The 17,910-nt window shown below is 48.1% G+C and overlaps 5 protein-coding genes across 5 annotated transcripts; 3 read left to right on the top strand and 2 right to left on the bottom strand.

Moving 5' to 3' along the window:
- Window positions 1–73: 73 nt before the first annotated feature.
- LOZ57_000726 (uncharacterized protein) lies at window positions 74–2,030 on the top strand (the record flags this gene model as incomplete). The annotated part of the gene is made up of 5 exons (XM_049249824.1): window positions 74–146; window positions 208–1,359; window positions 1,538–1,620; window positions 1,698–1,788; window positions 1,858–2,030. 5 exons carry the CDS (start codon window positions 74–76, stop codon window positions 2,028–2,030), a joined length of 1,572 nt encoding a protein of 523 aa, XP_049110984.1.
- A 184-nt stretch (window positions 2,031–2,214) lies between these two features.
- Window positions 2,215–4,136, bottom strand: LOZ57_000725 (uncharacterized protein; the record flags this gene model as incomplete). The annotated part of the gene is made up of 4 exons (XM_049249823.1): window positions 2,215–2,373; window positions 2,432–2,898; window positions 2,955–2,969; window positions 3,047–4,136. 4 exons carry the CDS (start codon window positions 4,134–4,136, stop codon window positions 2,215–2,217), a joined length of 1,731 nt encoding a protein of 576 aa, XP_049110983.1.
- Window positions 4,137–4,854: 718 nt separating this feature from the next.
- Window positions 4,855–6,551, top strand: LOZ57_000724 (uncharacterized protein; the record flags this gene model as incomplete). The annotated part of the gene is made up of 5 exons (XM_049249822.1): window positions 4,855–4,874; window positions 4,969–5,271; window positions 5,331–5,835; window positions 5,886–6,112; window positions 6,176–6,551. The coding sequence occupies 5 exons, from the start codon at window positions 4,855–4,857 to the stop codon at window positions 6,549–6,551; spliced, it is 1,431 nt and encodes a 476-aa protein (XP_049110982.1).
- A 1,347-nt stretch (window positions 6,552–7,898) lies between these two features.
- LOZ57_000723 (uncharacterized protein) lies at window positions 7,899–14,590 on the bottom strand (the record flags this gene model as incomplete). The annotated part of the gene is made up of 5 exons (XM_049249821.1): window positions 7,899–8,762; window positions 8,818–9,132; window positions 9,181–13,520; window positions 13,576–14,258; window positions 14,310–14,590. 5 exons carry the CDS (start codon window positions 14,588–14,590, stop codon window positions 7,899–7,901), a joined length of 6,483 nt encoding a protein of 2,160 aa, XP_049110981.1.
- A 1,121-nt stretch (window positions 14,591–15,711) lies between these two features.
- Window positions 15,712–17,748, top strand: LOZ57_000722 (uncharacterized protein; the record flags this gene model as incomplete). The annotated part of the gene is made up of 6 exons (XM_049249820.1): window positions 15,712–15,763; window positions 15,818–15,951; window positions 16,008–16,509; window positions 16,562–16,769; window positions 16,829–17,338; window positions 17,403–17,748. The coding sequence occupies 6 exons, from the start codon at window positions 15,712–15,714 to the stop codon at window positions 17,746–17,748; spliced, it is 1,752 nt and encodes a 583-aa protein (XP_049110980.1).
- Between the last annotated feature and the right edge of the window lie 162 nt (window positions 17,749–17,910).

Genomic DNA, 17,910 nt, shown 5'->3' with positions numbered 1-17,910 from the left:
CCATATCATATCTGCCGTCCCTTCCGCAGCACCGTTAACTGACAGGGGAGCGAATACACAAAAGTTGGAGGCAATGGACCCAGAGCCCCAACAACCTCAGGAAACCCGCGTTAAAAGGAGAAGAGGAGGCACTCGTAAAAAGACAGGTAATCGATCATTCCGAGCCTTCGGATTTGACTTGCTAACAGTTGTATGTATTGTCTTTAGGATGGTTCGGCTTCTGTTTCTTCTTCGTCAGTCGTCTAAATAGCTTAAATTCTTTTAGTTTCACCTGTAAGGCCCGACACACCCATTGCGACGAGAAGAAGCCTGTTTGCAGCAATTGTGAAAGGCTGGGCCTTGAGTGTCGAGCTAGCGAGTTCATCGCCCGGTCAGCTTGGTGTTCGACGGACAAGGGCAAGTCAAAGCGGCGAGGCAGTCTCGCAAGTCCGAATAGCGCAGTATCTGCTGATATCCAAGTATTCGGCCCCCCTACCTCCACCTGGGATATATTCCGCTCGAGCTGGCCAGACTCAAAGAATTTCAGTGAGTCTGCTAACGCTTCTTCGGCATCGTCTGTGCTCTCCACGTCTCCCGTAACTCCCGTCCCGACTCTTCAGCCAACAACGTCGCAGCAAACTGTACCACTTTCTCCAGAGACGGTCTTTCTTCTTAATGAATATCAACGTGGTTTGGCAAAATGGATGGACCTTTTTGATCACGGATGCACCTATCAACGCCATGTCTGCCGGCGTGCGTTAACTTCTGATCTTCTCCTCAAATGTATCTGCGCTTTCACGGCCAGGCAGCTCTGCCTCCTTGCTTCTGGTGAAATCTGGTCTCCTGTCGCAACAAAATACTACAGCCAGGCCTTGAATCTATTGATTAAGCAACTGAACAGTCCGGAGCCAAGAGGTGATGAGCTGACAGCTGTGATGTTGTTGAGCAGCTATGAAGTCCTAGCTGCTCAAGGTCAAGAACATCGCCGACATTACGAGGGCGCAATGAAACTAATTAGAATGCAGGGTATTAGCGCTCGATCAATAGGGCTTGACAGAGCAAATTTTTGGATCTGGATACGACACGAAATCGCCGTTTCAATTATGAACGAGACCCCACTTCAAATGAGCCCGCGATATTGGAACGTCAGCTGGCGAGATGGAGAGACCGAAGAAGACAGCCTGGGAAATCACGTCTTGTGGTTAGTTGGCAGGGCTGTTGACTGGGTTTTCGGAAAGGGGACCCCTCGTGAATATCATGATCTATTAAGAGACACCGAACGTTGGCATTCTGGGTTATCGGCCACTTTTCGCGGGGTTAAATATGGTGACCCGGTTGAAGATGGCATTTCCAAGGTTTATTTCGCTGTTCCAGCTGCAGGTGAGTATCTCGCGTTTTCAAATTAAGTACTGTCATTGGTTGAATCTCCATGTTTCGGAAGCACGAAGACGTGGAACCAGCTATTTTTTCCGATCTCCCCCTGCAAGCTGTGACTCTGTCGCCATGCATGACCCATTAGTGCCCAGTGGTGTATTGATCGTCTAATGTTGACTGCTAGCTGCTGCAATGCTGTGGTTCCACCTCCTTCATATTTTACTCTATGCTGAACCGGTGCTTAAGGATGCCACGTATGCAGCAAAAGTAAGTTCATGCCTTCCGGCTCATTTGGCAATGTTACGCTGCGTCTTGGGATCAAGAGCTGATATCGTTTTCAACAGGTACAAGCGCATGCCACAGAAGTAATCAATATCTCTATCTCAGATATTGCTGATCAGGCCCGCTGTTTCTCAATAATACCACTATATTTCGGTAAGTTTCAATGTTGGAGGATGCACTAAAGATAAAGGACAGAAATGCAGATAGCTAAATACAATGTAGCTGGGAAACACGTCAATAGCATTGTTAGAAAAACTAGAGTTTGGGTTCTGCTGGACGATATACAAACAGAACTTGGATATCATACCCGCAGTAGCATTGAGGGACTACAGAAACTTCTAGATCCAGCTTCCCGAAAAGATCGGAATCAGACAGAATCGACCACATTGTCATAGGAGCAACAGTAGAAGAGCCAAGGATGGCAACATGCCCACGCAACATAGGACCTACCATCTATGTACTCGCCCTAACTTCGCTCCAAGGCCCCTAGCCCTCGTATTGTCATCGCAAACATATACGGTCTCGCTACAATCTAGGTCTCTCTGCAAAATCTCCACGGTCAAAGAAAACAGGATTGTCCTATGCCACAACTTGGGGTTGAGCATAATTTTCTCGTTTCCAGACCTTCACTGGGCATTTTGTTGGCCACAGGTTAAACCATTCCTCGAATGGCAGTTCCCAGTCCTTGCTTGGCAACGCAAAGTCATAGTTATGGACCAACGTTGCAATCACGCAGGCCTTCGAAATAGAAATATTATTAGCCGGCTGGATCTCGTTCCAATTTGGTATAGCTTACCTGGATGACTATTGACACATTGCGGCCCATACAGGTTCTGTAACCGGCACTAAAAGGGATCCAGCAAGCCAGCATCTCTTTCATTAAGTCGGTACCCCTATTTTCTATCCATCGGTCTGGGTACCATTTCTCTGGGTCGGGGAAAACGTCAGGGTCACGATGCGATGTATACGCGGAAATTGAAATGTCAGTATTGCCTGGCACGCGAACTCCATCGATAGTAACGCCCTCCGGCGGCGTTCGTCGAATTAAATCCGTCGCGACGGGTGGGTGAAGACGCATTGCTTCGTCAACACAACCTTTCAAGTAGGGCATGTTTTTTATCTGCTGCCATGTTGCAACGGTACGTTTGGCTGGAAGGCCGGCATCAAGCTCATCTCGCAATTTTCGGAACGTTCGTGGGTCTTTGGCGAGATTATAGATTATGGTTGCCACGGAGCCACCCGGAGCATCGATTGCAGCACCAACTACAAATTTTAAGTCAAAATGAAATTTATGGGTGGAGGCAATGAACGCGACTTACCCATCTGCTCGACTTCTGTTGATTTGTCATCTTATGTTAGTGGTCTTCAGATTAACTAGATTGATGCATGGGTTGCTCGGATCCAGGACTACCAGGAGCTGAAAGCGGGTTCTGGCTGCGTTTAAAAACAATATTGGCTAACCAGATGCGTTTCAACTTCAAGATAGCCAAGACCCGAGCACACTTGCTTGAAAGATAGGACTTACCGGCAATTCTGTCGCGAGTGTTGATATTCGGTTCGTCGCCTTGCTTGTCTTCCAACCAAGGGACAAATAAATCATTCAACTTTTCTCCATTTTTGAATCGATCGATACGCTCGAGCACTAATTTTGTCATTGCCGCGTGCCAATCACTACCACCCTGGGCATTATGCGCGTATTCCTTTGAAACGCGTTTCAACAAATTTGCCCACATGGTAAAGCGTTTGGTATCCCAGACAACATTGGCTGCTGCCCGTCCAGCGCAATGAAGAGACTGGACGATGCTGACTTCTCTCTTTGTCCCGTCTGAATCCTGGATTTCGATGTTGTTGTTGCCCTGGTCCAACAAGTGCAAGTCTTTGCTCAACCCAATTTTGACCATGACTTCACAGGCATATGTATACCCCCAGTGGACCAGATCCAATTTGAGGTCGTCGGGATTGGGTGTCTCATAGTCTGACGCTGGTTTCGCAGTGCACATCGTGTCTATCGCGTTCATGAAGTCCGCACAGGAGTCGATGATCCACTTCTCCTCCCAGTATTGCTGATACTTCGGTGCATAGTAATGGGCGACCATGGACCGACGGAACTTGTGCAACTCTTTATCACTGATATTTGCGAGATGTGCACCACCACCGTCGGACAGCTGGTCGTAAATAGCAGATTTCTTGCATGTTGAGTTGAACCCATATATATCGCGAGCAGCACGAGCACGACCAAAAGATATCCAGTTGGGGCCTAGACGGATCACTTGATGCTTCTTTGTTGTGTGGTCCAAATACAGACGGCGGGAGTGTATAACCGGGTGCTTACGCCCAAGCTCCCAACAATATCCTAGTTTTGTGAAGGCAGAAAGCCAGTTCTGTGCTGGGTACTTGCGGAAGCCCTTGGGATCCTGGAGATAAGCAATCACGGCCCGAAAAATGATGGCGAAGGGGACGGTGACGCTAAGAATGGGCAAGATGAGGTAGACGGCTAGCATAGTGACAGACTCTTTCTTGCAAAATGGCAGATATATCGATGTGAAGGGTAATTTGTTCCTCTAGATTGAGGTGCTGTCACCAAGGATGGGTGAGGAGGTATTAGGTTGAGTTTCCTATCGACGCCGTCCATCTTGCAAAGATATAGATATATCTGTCCCTCCAAACATCGTACGTCCATTGCATGATGCAGTGCTGAGTATTTGCGAGTCCAGCGACGAGATGTCCGCTGGCGGTGGTTGAACGGTGTTCGAGTCGGTGTTGGCGTGTCTCGTAAAAACTGCCGCATTAGGCAACTTTCACGCGTAACGTCCGGGCCGCGCCCCACCCCTCGGGCTGACTCGTGTAAATCGCCGTTTGCGGCGCCGCAGCCGCGTGAACCGACTCGGGGCAGCATGCAAGCCGCATACGGAAGAGCTGGCGGGAGTGCATTTCAAAGCATCCAACCGCCATCGACGTCACGAGCGATCGGGCCGCGACTTTTTTTTCTTTCACGCTTTCGCCCTGATATAACCCTGATCCAACGGTAGTCCCTCTGGGCTTCCTTCAACCCCTTCGTTCTGGTGTCTCTCGTGCCTGATTGAACGAGAGCCCCATCATTCTCTACAAATTGCCGGTGCTGGATTCTAGATCCCGTGTGTTGCACCAACCATGGCAGGACATACGGGCACCGGATCATGGCTGCCACCTCGCTACATTCTCGCCAGTCTGCTGACGGCAATGGGTGGTTTTCTGCTCGGGTACGTCCGCCCGCACTCAGCCCCGATCAATACATACTCTGCCCTTCCGAACCCTCATACCCTAGCCTAACTAACCAGCAAATCATGTCACTAGCGTCGATACAAGCATTATTGGCCCTGTCACGGTCATGCCAAGCTACATCGACTACTTCGGCACGCATTCGTCAACGGTTCATGGTATCATAGTTTCATCGATCTTGCTTTCGGCATCTGTCATGAGCTTCATCGCCGGCCGCCCAGCAGATGTTCTCGGCAGGCCGCAGGCAATTGCCTTGGGAGTCGGTGTATTTGGCGTGGGTGCCGCATTGCAGGCTGGAGCCGTTAGGTTGGCAATGTTCATGGTGGGCCGGGTGATTGAGGGCATGGGGTTCGGCCTGTACTTCGGGACGTTAACTGTGTAAGTTTTGTTTTGCCTTGCGGCTCATTTTGCCACCGCCTAACCGGACCTGAATATAGATATGTCTGTGAAATATCACCACCCAACATAAGGGGGCCTTTGACGACTGGACCTCAGTTTATGATATGTCTCGGCCTTGTTGCCGGGTATTTCACCTGCTATGGCACTGCTAGAATCGAGGGGTCCATGTCATGGCGACTCCCCTTCATTATACTTGTCGGCCTAGCTATCACATTTGTTTTCACCACTCTGCTATATCTGCCGCCGTCACCTAGATGGTTACGCTTGCATGGCAGGGATGCCGATGCTGATGCAGCATGGGAAACGCTTGGAATAAAGGCAGAAGATCGCCAAATGATAGAGGAAGACCTGGAAGAGGGAGTGGTCGATAGCAATGACGCTGGGTCCAAGGACTCGCGGTCTCCAACAAGAGCTACCGAGAAGCAAAAACAGGAAGAGGGTGGTTTTTTCGACTTGTTTAAAAAAGATGTTCGTGGTCGAACCTGGCTGGCGGTATTCTTAATGGGATTTTTGCAACTGAGTGGCATTGACGCAGTATTATACGTAAGTACCTCCATCTTGGTTGAGATTCACCTACTTAGTATGACTTAAAGTATGCTCCCTTGCTCTTCCAACAAGCTGGCCTTTCCAACACCCAATCATCTTTTTTCGCTTCTGGTGTTACCGGTATTGTCCTCGTCGTCATTTCCGTTCCTGCCTTGCTTTTTGCCGATAAATGGGGACGACGCACGAGTACCATATTTGGTGGCGTTGGCCTTACAATAACTATTACCATTATAGGCGCTCTCTATGCCAGCAATTCAGTAAACGGAGCGGGCCGGTGGGTGGTGATAGTTTGCATTTATTTGTATTCTGTCTTCTTTGCTTCAACATGGGCAGTTAGTATCAAGGTGTTTGCACCTGAGATTCAACCACAACGCACACGAGCAAAAGCAACAGCTCTAGCACATGGCTTTAATTGGGTTTGCAATTGGTTTGTTGCTTTTATTTGTCCGATTTTGCTTTCAAAGAGCAGCTACGCAGCATACTTCCTCTTCGGCGCATGCTGTGCACTGACGACTTTGGTTTGCTTTTTCTTCATGATTGAAACAAAGGGGAAGAGCTTGGACGAAATTGAAAGAGCGTTCAACCAGAGGGGAGGTACAGAAAATGAAGCAAAGGGTATAAAGATGGGAATGGCGATCAAACGGTTGTTTGGAAAACAAAATACACCACAGCCTACATCACTTCCAACCGCAATAGAGGAGCGGAAAAGTTGAACTGGTAGAATACGGTATGTTGCTGAGATCGGAAATTCCGCACGAGAATTCGACCGCGAAGCTCGATGTTTGTCTCAGTATCACAAGCCAGAGAAAGGTTCCGATGGTATGTTGGAAGGGGCAAAGAAGGCGGCAACAAAACCACAATAGTTTAGGAAAACTTATGAAGTTTCTAGGATTTGCAAGTTACGGAGAGCTTAGCAGGGTGCCTGCCCTCATCGAGGAAGGATGAAACCATTGGTACGGTGTACTCACAAGGCCGTTTAGATCTAGTTAAATTGCTGAGGTCCGTAGGCAAGGAGCTGTGGCAGGAAAGGGCCTGTAGATCACCATCCCCCACGCAGCCAGGGACCTCGGAAGACGGTCCTGTTAAAAATTATGCAAGAGTTGTGGCTGATAGGTTAGATCGTCAATACGAAGCTTGCATGGCGAATCACGTTGATTAGTAATCAAACTTTACTTTACCTAGCCAACCAAATCACGGATTCAATGTTTACATAATCCAAAGACGATGACTAACGGCATCGCCGCCCTAAGCCCCCTGACCACGTCTGATTCGTGACCTCAAAATCGACGCGATGAGACCTTTTCTGTACTCCACGAGTCCATAAGCGACTTTTGTTCCTCAAGTAGTGCGGAGTACTCCGTACTCTGATATCCTCTGCTAGCCAAGTCAATTATACCACCGCTTAATAAACAATAGTTACCCAATGCCACAACCAAACAACCAAAGACCTCAATGATAAACTACTACATTGAAATACTTTATTCCTTTTCATGAGTGGTTTGCAAACGTCTAATGTAGCACTTAAAGTCGTGGCTCACTATGCTGTATCTGAGTAAATACGGAGTAGCTATGTCCTTATTGTCTCTTCTGAAGGCGGAGTGACTGAAGGCTGCTAACGCCCAGACCCACAAAGCCAAACTACAATGTGTTTGGTTCCATCAACCAAGTGGCTACTTCATGCTAAAGTACGTTTATCTTGAATTCATTTACTCATTGCTTATTTATCTGTTTTCAGATCGCACATTATTAGCTTCGTTCTGGCACCCTTAATCAATTATCATGCGATGGCCTGGTGCCCAGGAGAGATATGTACTTTGTTAGTGTACAGACCGTCCAGAGAGCCCAAATCACAAATCTAAGTATGAACTGGGGCAGCCGGCTTTACGGAGGCCGCTTTACGGGAGCTAGTCACTCTTTTAAAAGGTCTCAGCGTAGAATACACGGGGCTATAGTGGATAGTGATAATTTGGTTATATATCTATGTGACCCATCAAAACACGATAAATAATTATCAATCTGTTCAACATCCAGTGAATCAAAAGTGCTATGCCAATCTGGAGTCACTCTGTAGCACTTAGTTGGTTCACCACCATGGTTGCAAGTGTTTTAAAATCCATCTTTGGGCCTAGTAGCGACTGGAAACCAACCTCCAGGCCAAGCTCTTTAAAGAGCCACGTTCGTAGCTCCACGCCAATCATCGAGTCCACTCCATATGATGAAATCGAGTTTCCAGTGATGCTGAAGTTCTCACGTGGAAGCATCAAAATCTTGGCGCACTGGGTGATAATGTGCTGGCCAACTTCTTCGATAGCTTCTTCCTCTGGCTTTCCAGACAAAGTGTCAAGGAACCCTCCACCGCGCTTCTGCTCTTGCCTGCTGCTTGCTGTAAGCATGTCAACAGTAGCTCTAATCTCTGCCAAACGGCTGTCGTTTGACCAGTATGCGTCGGTAGTATCTGCAGAAGACATTGCTGCAGCAAGGGATGCAGGTTCCAGCCCCAAAACAATTTGTGCCTCTCCAAGTTTCGCGCTGTCAGCGGCAGCAGGACGTCCTTGAAGCATGGCTGCCTCAAATGCCTGCAACATTTCACGCTCATCAATCCCATACATTCCCTTGCGGCCTAGCGAGATTTCAATATCCGCATTCTCAGCAACGACACCAACATCAAGAACCATAGGAAGGGCAATGGATGAAGCAGCAAGGCCATGTCTACGCCGGTGCCATGCTAGGGAGTCCAGAAAACTGTTTCCAGCACAATAATTGGCTTGACCAGGGTTTCCAAGAACTGCAGAAATGGAACTCGTCATGACGAAGAAGTCCAGTGGCGTTTCTGCTAACGCCTTATGTAATGAAATAGCACCATTCATTTTCGGATTGACACTTGTGATGTATTTCTCATAAGTTAACCCTTCAAACATGCCATCCTAATCATTTCGGAGTCAGAGGAAACTCATATAAGAGCGGGGTAGACAACTTTACCTGGAGAACCATAGCAGCATGTACCACGCCTCGAATAGGAGTCTCAGACTGGATCCCTGACACGACTTCGGCTACCGCCTTCTCATCGCTTGCATCAACGCGGAAGACTTGGACAGAAGCACCAGCATGTTGCAATTGAGCCACAACTTCAGCAGCTTCACGTTTGTCCGTACCCGATCTTGACAGGAACACAAAATTCCGACATCCTCTTTCAAACATCCATGGTGTCAAACTTCGCCCAAGACCGCCGAGACATCCAACAAGCAAATAAGCGCTTGTCGCGGAGAAATTTATCTCTTCTCGCACTTTCTTGGACTTCGAACAGTTAATATTGATAATCAATAAGTTAAGGGGATTACGTACCTTGATTTTCCCCGAGCCATACGTGAATTGAAGAACGCCATTTTCTAGTTGAGCACCATCGGCAATGATGTCCGATAGATCTTGGAGTCTTTCAACGTCGATGAGATGCGGCGGTTGAGAGAAAATATCCTTGTTATCGGCTACCAGCTCAGTACTCTTTTTGAGAATATCACCAAGAGAAGCTGGGTGATTTTCAAAAAGAGCCAAAATCCCACAAGTAATGAAAGAGGCACCCCGGGCAAATGGTTTTGTATCCAATGGCCAGTCGACAGGTACATCACCTAGGACAAACCTGCTACCAGAGGGCATATGGCGCCATACCTCCTTTGTTAAATCAGATGAAGAGGTCGCAATAACTAGAGCAGGAGATCCAGAAGAGGTGAGAAGCTCTTTGATATGCCCAAGATCACCGGACGAATATATCAACTCGAAGCCAAATATATCACCAAGTTTGCTGACGACATTGACGAATGACTCAGTAGATGGCAGCAAAAGCACACGATCTCCCGGCTTCACGTTACCAGCCCGAAGTACTGCATCGATGCCCTTGCAAATGTTGGGTAAGGTGGATGCATAGAGAGCTGCATTCTCAAGCTTGGCTTTCTTCACGAAGATATCTGTACTGACAATGGTCTCAAATGGTTTATTGCTGAACGATACAACTTCTTCTCCAAGGCATGATGTGTTAACTTGCTCTCCAACGCGGATGACTTTACCAACGATTATTCTCGGTCTCTCAGACTGCAATTTGAGGTCTATTGCAGTGAGTTCTGAAAACTGAACTTGGATTTCAACTTCTTGTGCACCAAGTTTTGTTTCGGTGCTGGTGCAGAAAATGACCTCGGTGCCCACAATTTTACCACTCAAAGTCTTACCAGGAAGAACAGGGGTCTGTACACTCTCGGCCTCCCCAAAGAAAAGATCATTTAGTAGATTGTTGGAGATAATGCGTGGAACATGCAGTGAACCATCTGCTTGCAGCCAAAACTCAACATCACGTCCGGAGTCCTTGGTAGCATTATTCGCCAACCTGTCTAGAATTACTGGCACTCCTTGGCTCATCGCGATTTGCTCATCCAAGTCCAGCAATGTGATACGGGATGTGACAAGCTCAGAACGGACGGCACGTAGGAAGCCTTGGGCCATCCCACCACTCACGGCATGTCCTTCGTTTATACCACGAGTGAGCCACAAAATCGATTTTCCGGAGCAAAGGATATCCTTCAAAGCATTAAAGGCCTGTTTTGTAGCTTGAGACAAAATAGTTCCGGCACTATCGTCGATTATTATATTCCCGACTTTGACAATTTCCGAAGAAATTTGAATATCCTCAATTCCGAAGCACAGGGGTGCGATGGAAGATTTCAGTCCATTTAACAGAGCCTGAGAGTCAGACCCGGAGCAAGGGCCCGAAATGATCGCGATGGGTTCGTTATTGATGAGGACTTCGTCAGAATGAGCAGCGCTGGTATCAGAATCAGATAAATCACTAACAAACGGTCTCCAAGAAACTTCAGCGTAAGCTTCGCGAGCAGGAGCATCTGAGATACGGCTAGAAATTGCGGCGTCATATATCACTGATTTAATGTTTTTCATATCCATAAGTAGTTTCCCAGAAGCCCCTTGCAATTGTGTGCAGTGGTTGAAGTACCGGCCACCCCAATGCTTATTGGTCCAGGCAACCGCACGACCCTCCGTAGCATCATCGACCCCGGGGAAGAAGATGCTGACTTCTTCGATTTCGAGGGGGACAACAGCCCATGGCATTTGCTTGTGAAGGCCACGATGAATCGAAGCTATGACAAGATGAAGACAGCCATCGATGGTCGAAGGATGGAGCATGTAGCGAGATTCTTCAAGCATCAGTCCAGAGTTTGTCTGGACTTTCATATTTGACGCAGTCATGCGATCTTTTCCGTTGGATCGAATCGCACTCATGGTCTGGAATGAGGGCCCATATTCAAAACCAACCCGGTGAAAGGCGTCATACCATCGCTTGTTTTGAGTTCGCTTGTGGAGTTTATTAATGCTGATAGGCGACTCGAAGTGATGTTCTAGGGAACGAGTATCATTGTCGACTGAAATGCCACAAATCTTACCCTCTGAATGAACAGTCCATATTCCATTGTCGACAGATTCCACAGCAAAACCAAACCACACTTTTTTCTCGTCTGACTTGGAAATCTTGGTGAGGCGGGTATGAACTTCGATACCATCGTCAGTGTCAGGAACGATAAGGGCTTTGCCAATATTAACATCGCGAATCTCAACACCAGCAAGTTTTTTACAGTCAAGGTCCAAAATTTGGAGGTAAGCTTCGATCGCAAGAGATAAGTGTCCTGCTCCAGGGAAAACAACAGAATCACCAAGGGTATGATCCTGCAACCACGGCACATCACGCTGCCGAAGGCTGCTCTTCCATGCAACAGCATTCTCGGATAGGCCAAAGACTCTTCTTCCAAGAATATCATGCCTTGTGTATTTTGATTGACGACGCTCGTAGGTCATTCTTGGTTCATACCAGAAAGTATTCTCATAGTTCCACTGGTAAGGTGGAAGATCCGGTATGTATCTTGGCATATCATGCTGTTTAGTGATGCGTAAGGATGTAGAATCCCTAATGCTATTGATTGCTTCAAAATCGAGGTCGTTAGCACCTTTGTTAAACAACTCTCCTGCAGTTTTTAGAAGAGACAATGCGCAATCCGCGCCTCTGACTAATGACGGTGTGTAGCTGAGATGGTCAAGCCCATTGATAGCACAAATTTGTTTGACAGGGCCTCCAAGCGCAGAGTGAGGCCCAATCTCAATTAGCATATTGACATCCGAGAATAATTCCGATTTTCCTAAAGTGGTCACGGCAGAGTTAAAGAGAACACGACTTCTGAGATTGTCACAAAGATATGAAATTGAGAGTTCACTATCGGGAAGTATATCTCCCGTGACAGAAGAGACCATATGAGCTTGAGGTCTCCGCCAGTCAGCAGCGGTAGAAGGTAGGGATGTAACGGCTCTAGAATATAAGTTCTCGTACAGCGGTGCGACAGCATCCATCTGTGACGAATGGTACGCCTTTCCAGTTCGAAGCTCGCGTGCAAAGACTTTGGCATCATCCAGTTTTGCCTTTGTTGCAGCAATACCGGCGGACGTACCGCTAAGAGTGACACCACTGGGAGAATTTTCACAAGCAATTGTAACTTCACTAGAAACGGATTGTGGAATATAAGCCTCGACTTCAAGAGCACCAAGACCAACAGCAAGCATGGTTCCAGCAGGAGCCGACTTTTTGACAGCAAAGCCACGGAAGAAAGCTGCCAATATTGCCTCTGGAGCGGAGAGTCGACCGGACGCATATGCAGCACCAATTTCACCAGATGAATGGCCAACTGTCACAACTGGCTCGATTCCCCACGATGCGAAGAGGTCAACGATAGCAATCTGAATTGCAGTGCAAGCAGGCTGGGAGATCTCAGCCTCGCCGACTCGACTCACCTCTTTGCGTGACTCAAGTACGCCCCTTAGAGTCCAAGAAGGCTTTGGTACAATGGCTCCTGACTGCAGTATTAGGTCCAACGTGTCAATTGTTGCACCAAACGAGGGAAATGTTTTCATGGCCTCGTATCCCATCAGGGGCCACTGTGCCCCTTGACCAGTGAAGACAAACCCGAATTTCAAATTTTTAGTTGCAGCTGTTCCAAATGTGAAGGAATCAGGTTCAAAAGAAGCAACTTCTTGACCCTCGGATACTATTGTGAAACCTCTTTGGGCAAACCTTGTGCGCCTGGTGTTGAGGGAGTAGGCGAGATCGGGGAGGTGGAAATGTTCAGCTACTTTTTGGTGTGCCTGTATATTGCGAGTCAGAGTCTTTTTGTCGTGCGCACTCATACCAATAATGAATGGTCTAGCATCATTGTAACGATATGTAGAGGCGTTCTTCGGTTTCGCATGTTCATACCAAGGGCAGACAGTCTCGATACTCTCAATGATTATGTGGCCGTTCGTTCCACCATAGCCAAACGACGATACAGATGCTCGGCGGACATCGAAGCCTTCCGGCCAAGGAATTAGGTCTGTGTTGATCTTAATGTTCCACTCTTTTTCTTTGATATTTGGGTTCAGATTTTTGAAGCCGCAGACACCTGGAATCATTCCTTTCTCAGTAGATAAAGCTGCTTTCATCACGGCAAAGATACCGCTAGCAGCTTCACTGTGTCCAATGCTTGATTTGACAGCACCTAGCAATAGAGGTTTTTCAGTGCTCCGAGTGTCATTCATGGCGTTGGCGACAGCTCGAACTTCAATCGGGTCACCAACTGGTGTTCCTGTGCCATGACATTCAACTATCCGCAATATTAGCCTATATCATTACCTATATGGTTGCGGCCAAAAACTCACAAAATGCTGTTTTGTTAGGGTCGAGGTTGGAACGCTTATATGCAGCTCTGATAACCCGCTCCTGTCCTGCAACACTCGGAAACGTAATGCCCATTCCTTCAACCTTTCCATTTGTATTGACAGCCGAGGAGCGTATTACACCTCGAATGACATCTCCATCCCGAATGGCGTCAGAGAGTCGTTTAAGGTAGAGTGCTCCAGCACCCTCACCACGTCCGTAGCCATCAGCAGCAGCGTCAAACGTATGACAAGTCGACGTGTCAGAAAGAACGCCAAGTTTGGCCGTGTTGATATGCTGATCGACCGTGAGAATCAAATTGACGCCGCCAGCAATAGCTGCTTCGCAGTCTCTGGTGCGCAAAGCGTGGCAAGCATTGTGGATAGCATAGACGGAAGATGAGCATGCAGTATTGATGGTGAAGCTCGGGCCATTCAAGTTGAAGGTGTTTCCAATTCGATTGCTCATCACACCGACATCGACACCTGTGGCGCAGTAGTTATGTCTAAAGTCTGGCTCTGATGTTGACATCTGTTGGTAGTCACTAGTAAAACAACCGACAAAAACTGCAGTATTGCTGCCAGAAACATCGTCTAGGGTCAGGCCAGCAGATTCAAGACATTCGTAGGAAACCTCTAGCATCTTTCGTTGCTGTGGATCAAGCCACATGGCTTCCACTGGTGTCCTAACAGAAGGTTAGTGATGACCATAGTATAAGATTTGTTAAGCTTTATACATATTAAAGAACGTAGGGTCAAAATCCTCCAAATTTCCATCAAGAAAGTAACCGCCAAACGAATTGAAACTGCCAGGGCGGGCAAGGTCGGGATGGTAATGGGCATCGATGTTGAATCGATTGCTTGGGACCTTTGGGGTCTGCACGGAGCCCTTTTTGCAGAGCAGATCCCAGAGCTTCGATGCACTATCCACAGCTCCTGGAAGCCTACATGACATGCCAACGATGGCAATTGGCTCCAGAGGGGAGTCTTCCCCTAGACTATGGATGGCGGAAGGCATTGTCGATATCGACACTTAGAAAGTTGGATTTAATTGTAGAATCTAAGCAATTCAAGTTCCCCTGGCGGACTCCCCTTTTGAGACGAGTCGACCCTTAAAGCATCTGCCCAGGGAGATATATACTCCACAGGGGGCGAGGGCTGGAGTGCTGCTCGGTGGCGGAAGTGCCATGCTTGCGGCATATCCAACGGCCACAGCAAGGATTTCGGATTATACGGAGCACGGCGTCCGACGGCAATGCTTCCTAAGGTTCTCGGGGCGCAGAATTGAGGAATCTCCGTGGTGAACTAGTGATCCAGGTATGGGAGAGCGACTCCGCTGCGGTTGTTGTCTTCCAGCTCCGAGTGGCGGTGAATTGACGTGATGTTAGAACTCACTCGCCGCTTTGGTTACCTAGTTAGGTAGTTAACTAACTAACTAGTTAAGGCCGACGCGCCGACGCGCCGACGCGCCGAAACTGGCGCGTCTAGAATTCTCGATTTGGGCCCAGAAAGGTCTTTCACACTGTTCATGCTTCTTGGACTCGAAGAGTGTTCCAAAACTATGCTTGTATGTTGGCTACCTCTACCTGTGGCATGGCCCGCTAACTCATGTCAGCAGATACACATGGCCTGCTCAATGGCTTCAACTCCCTCACGAAGCTGTGCTGCTGCTGTATCCAAAATAAGCCATGGAGCCTGCACAGCAAAACCGTCTCATGAGTCCTCGGTTGTTGAAAATGAGCTTACAACGGTCAATTTTGGAGGGGCCAGCTGAACGTTTCAGCGCCCTTACAGACTCTTCCATTGAGGGCCGATCAGTGCCATCACCTGTAGCCAACTCCAATGTTCTACACGTGGTTGTACACGGCAATTGCCAACGGACAGGGACCCGTGAACACCCCGCGCTCGGTGGGCTGAAATGCAGAGCTCGGTCCTTCGGGATGATCTTCTCGTGTTAAAGGATGACTCCGAGACATCATCAATGGTGGGTATAGAATGAAAGACCATCAGAGACGAAGCTCCGAGTCCTTTGGTGCTATTCAAGATCAGTTTTAATGCCGTGCAATCCTGATCAAAAGTCGATTCTTTAGCCCAAACTACATCTCCAGCCTCCAGTCCTCAGGATCTCTGCCCCTTGCAATGGCCCCTGAAGCACCGATCGAACTCCTTGATGTCGCCATTATTGGCGCCGGTGAGTGTATACCAAGTCATTAGCTTATTACATAGATACTGACCTAATGCCTAGGTTGGTACGGCTTGAAGGCCGCGAGGACTTACTTAGACTTGGAGCCCAGCACCAACCTAGCAGTCTTTGATGGAGATGACTCGGTTGGTGGTGTGTGGAGCAAAAAGCGTATCTACCCCAACCTTGTTGCCCAGGTACTTTGTGTCTCTCGCATGACAAGCATACTCGTAACTAACACAAGTTTCCTCAGGTGGGCTTTGGATACTTCAACTACCCCGGAGTTCCCATGTCCAGGGATGGAGAACCGGACAATCACCTTGTTAGTGGTGATATGATTCAGCGCTACTTGGAAAAGTTCGCTGTAGATCATAACCTCATGCGACGTATCCGCTTCAACAGCTGGGTAGAAAAGGTCGAGCGTTGTCCTCGAGGCTGGAGACTGAAAGTAAATGGCCACTATATCGAATCTGCCAAGTTGATTCTTGCAAGTGGCGTCACATCGGTCCCCAATAAAACACCATTCAGGGTCGAACCGGGGGCGACCGTTGGTCATTCTCGCGACATTGCGATAGATCTACCTGCGCTCAAGGCGGCCAAGAGTGTCGTTGTTGTCGGCGCAGCCAAATCAGCGTATGATGCAGCGTACTTGCTCTGCTCACTCGGAAAGCGAGTGACCTGGATTATCCGGCCTGACGGTTCTGGTCCCATGCCTATTATGCCTCACGAAATTGGAGGCTTGAATACTATTACTGGTTTGTAGACATATCTCGGTCGCTTGAGGCACTCGCTAAAAGTTCTACGTAGTTGGATGTACTCGTCTCATGACATACCTGAGCCCGTCGATGTTCAACACAAACACCCTATTAGGCACATTCTTCCATAGAACATTCTTCGGCAGATGGCTGACAAGAACTCACTGGAACTTCATCACGGGCTTAAGTGAAAAGGCAGCTGGGTTTGGTGGCAAGGCTGGATCCACTGAGTCCCTGAAGCCAGACATTAAAGATCAAAGGTATTTTCAAATCACCCCCTCTCTATACGCTAGGTATCCCTGGAACTAAATGCCCATAGTTGTTTCTGGTGCGATTCGTCTCTCGGGTTGATAACTATGACGGACTTCTGGAGCACACTCCAAAAAGGAGACCTAAAAATCATTCGTGACAACGTCGACGTCGCTCGGAAGGGATCCGTCCTTCTTCGTTCAGGGCAAGAAGTTAAGTGCGATTATGTCCTAAGTGCGACTGGCTGGGGTGATCACTTCGGTTATCTCTCTCCGGAACTCAAAGAGGAACTCGGTCTACCCATGTATGGCTCGCAAAGCTCTGGAAATGACGAAAAAGGTGATTTCTGGCATAAATATGATAAGGCGGCAGAGGAAGCTGTTGCCAAATCAATTCCATTGCTAGCCGAAGGTCCCAAAGACATGAAATTCAATCCAAATCGCACACCAACAAAGCGTCGATGGAGGCTCTATAACCGATGTATTCCCCTTGATGCGGCTAAGGCGGGTGACCGGTCTATTGCCATTCTCGGCCAGATCCACACCGTTCAGACCCCAACAATTGCAGGAGTCCAATCGCTGTGAGTCGTGATCAGGTACCCTCCAAGAAGGCCCGCTGAGCTAATCAAATATATGCATATACAGCTGGGCCATTTCCTACATGCTTGGAGAAATTGATCTGCCTGATGAAAAGACTATGATCCAAGAGATTTCTGAGTATCTTGCATGGACGAGGATGAGATACTGCAGTGTCGGTGAACGTTATCCGTATGCCCTATTCGACTGGATTGGCTACCTTGACAGGCTTCTCGGTGACATGGGTGTCCAGTCTCGCCGAAAGGGAAATTTTATTTCCGAATTCTTTTCTCCGTACGGACCCCATAATTATGCCGACTGTCTGAAGGAATATGCAGCGAAACGTGTGAGAAGAGGAAGAGGGGCCAGCCAGAAGATTGTTAGCTCAAATTCCGAATCAGATGTCACAGATTGAAGAGTTTGAAGATATCCCTTCACAGCCCCATCATTTGGAAACAATTTGGTTCTTCGCATCCTGGCCGAAAGAGCAATGTTCGAACCTAGCCAGTGGCTGGTCTTTATGGATCAGTGTGTACCTGCAGTCTACTATATCCTTTGTAGCATTTTGTAGAATTGC

The sequence above is a fragment of the Ophidiomyces ophidiicola genome (assembly GCF_022830035.1).
Source record: "Ophidiomyces ophidiicola strain CBS 122913 chromosome Unknown scaffold_2, whole genome shotgun sequence".
Taxonomy (NCBI): domain Eukaryota; kingdom Fungi; phylum Ascomycota; class Eurotiomycetes; order Onygenales; family Onygenaceae; genus Ophidiomyces; species Ophidiomyces ophidiicola.
The sequence above is the reverse complement of the archived record's forward strand: the minus strand, read 5'-3'. Positions and strand labels throughout refer to the sequence as shown.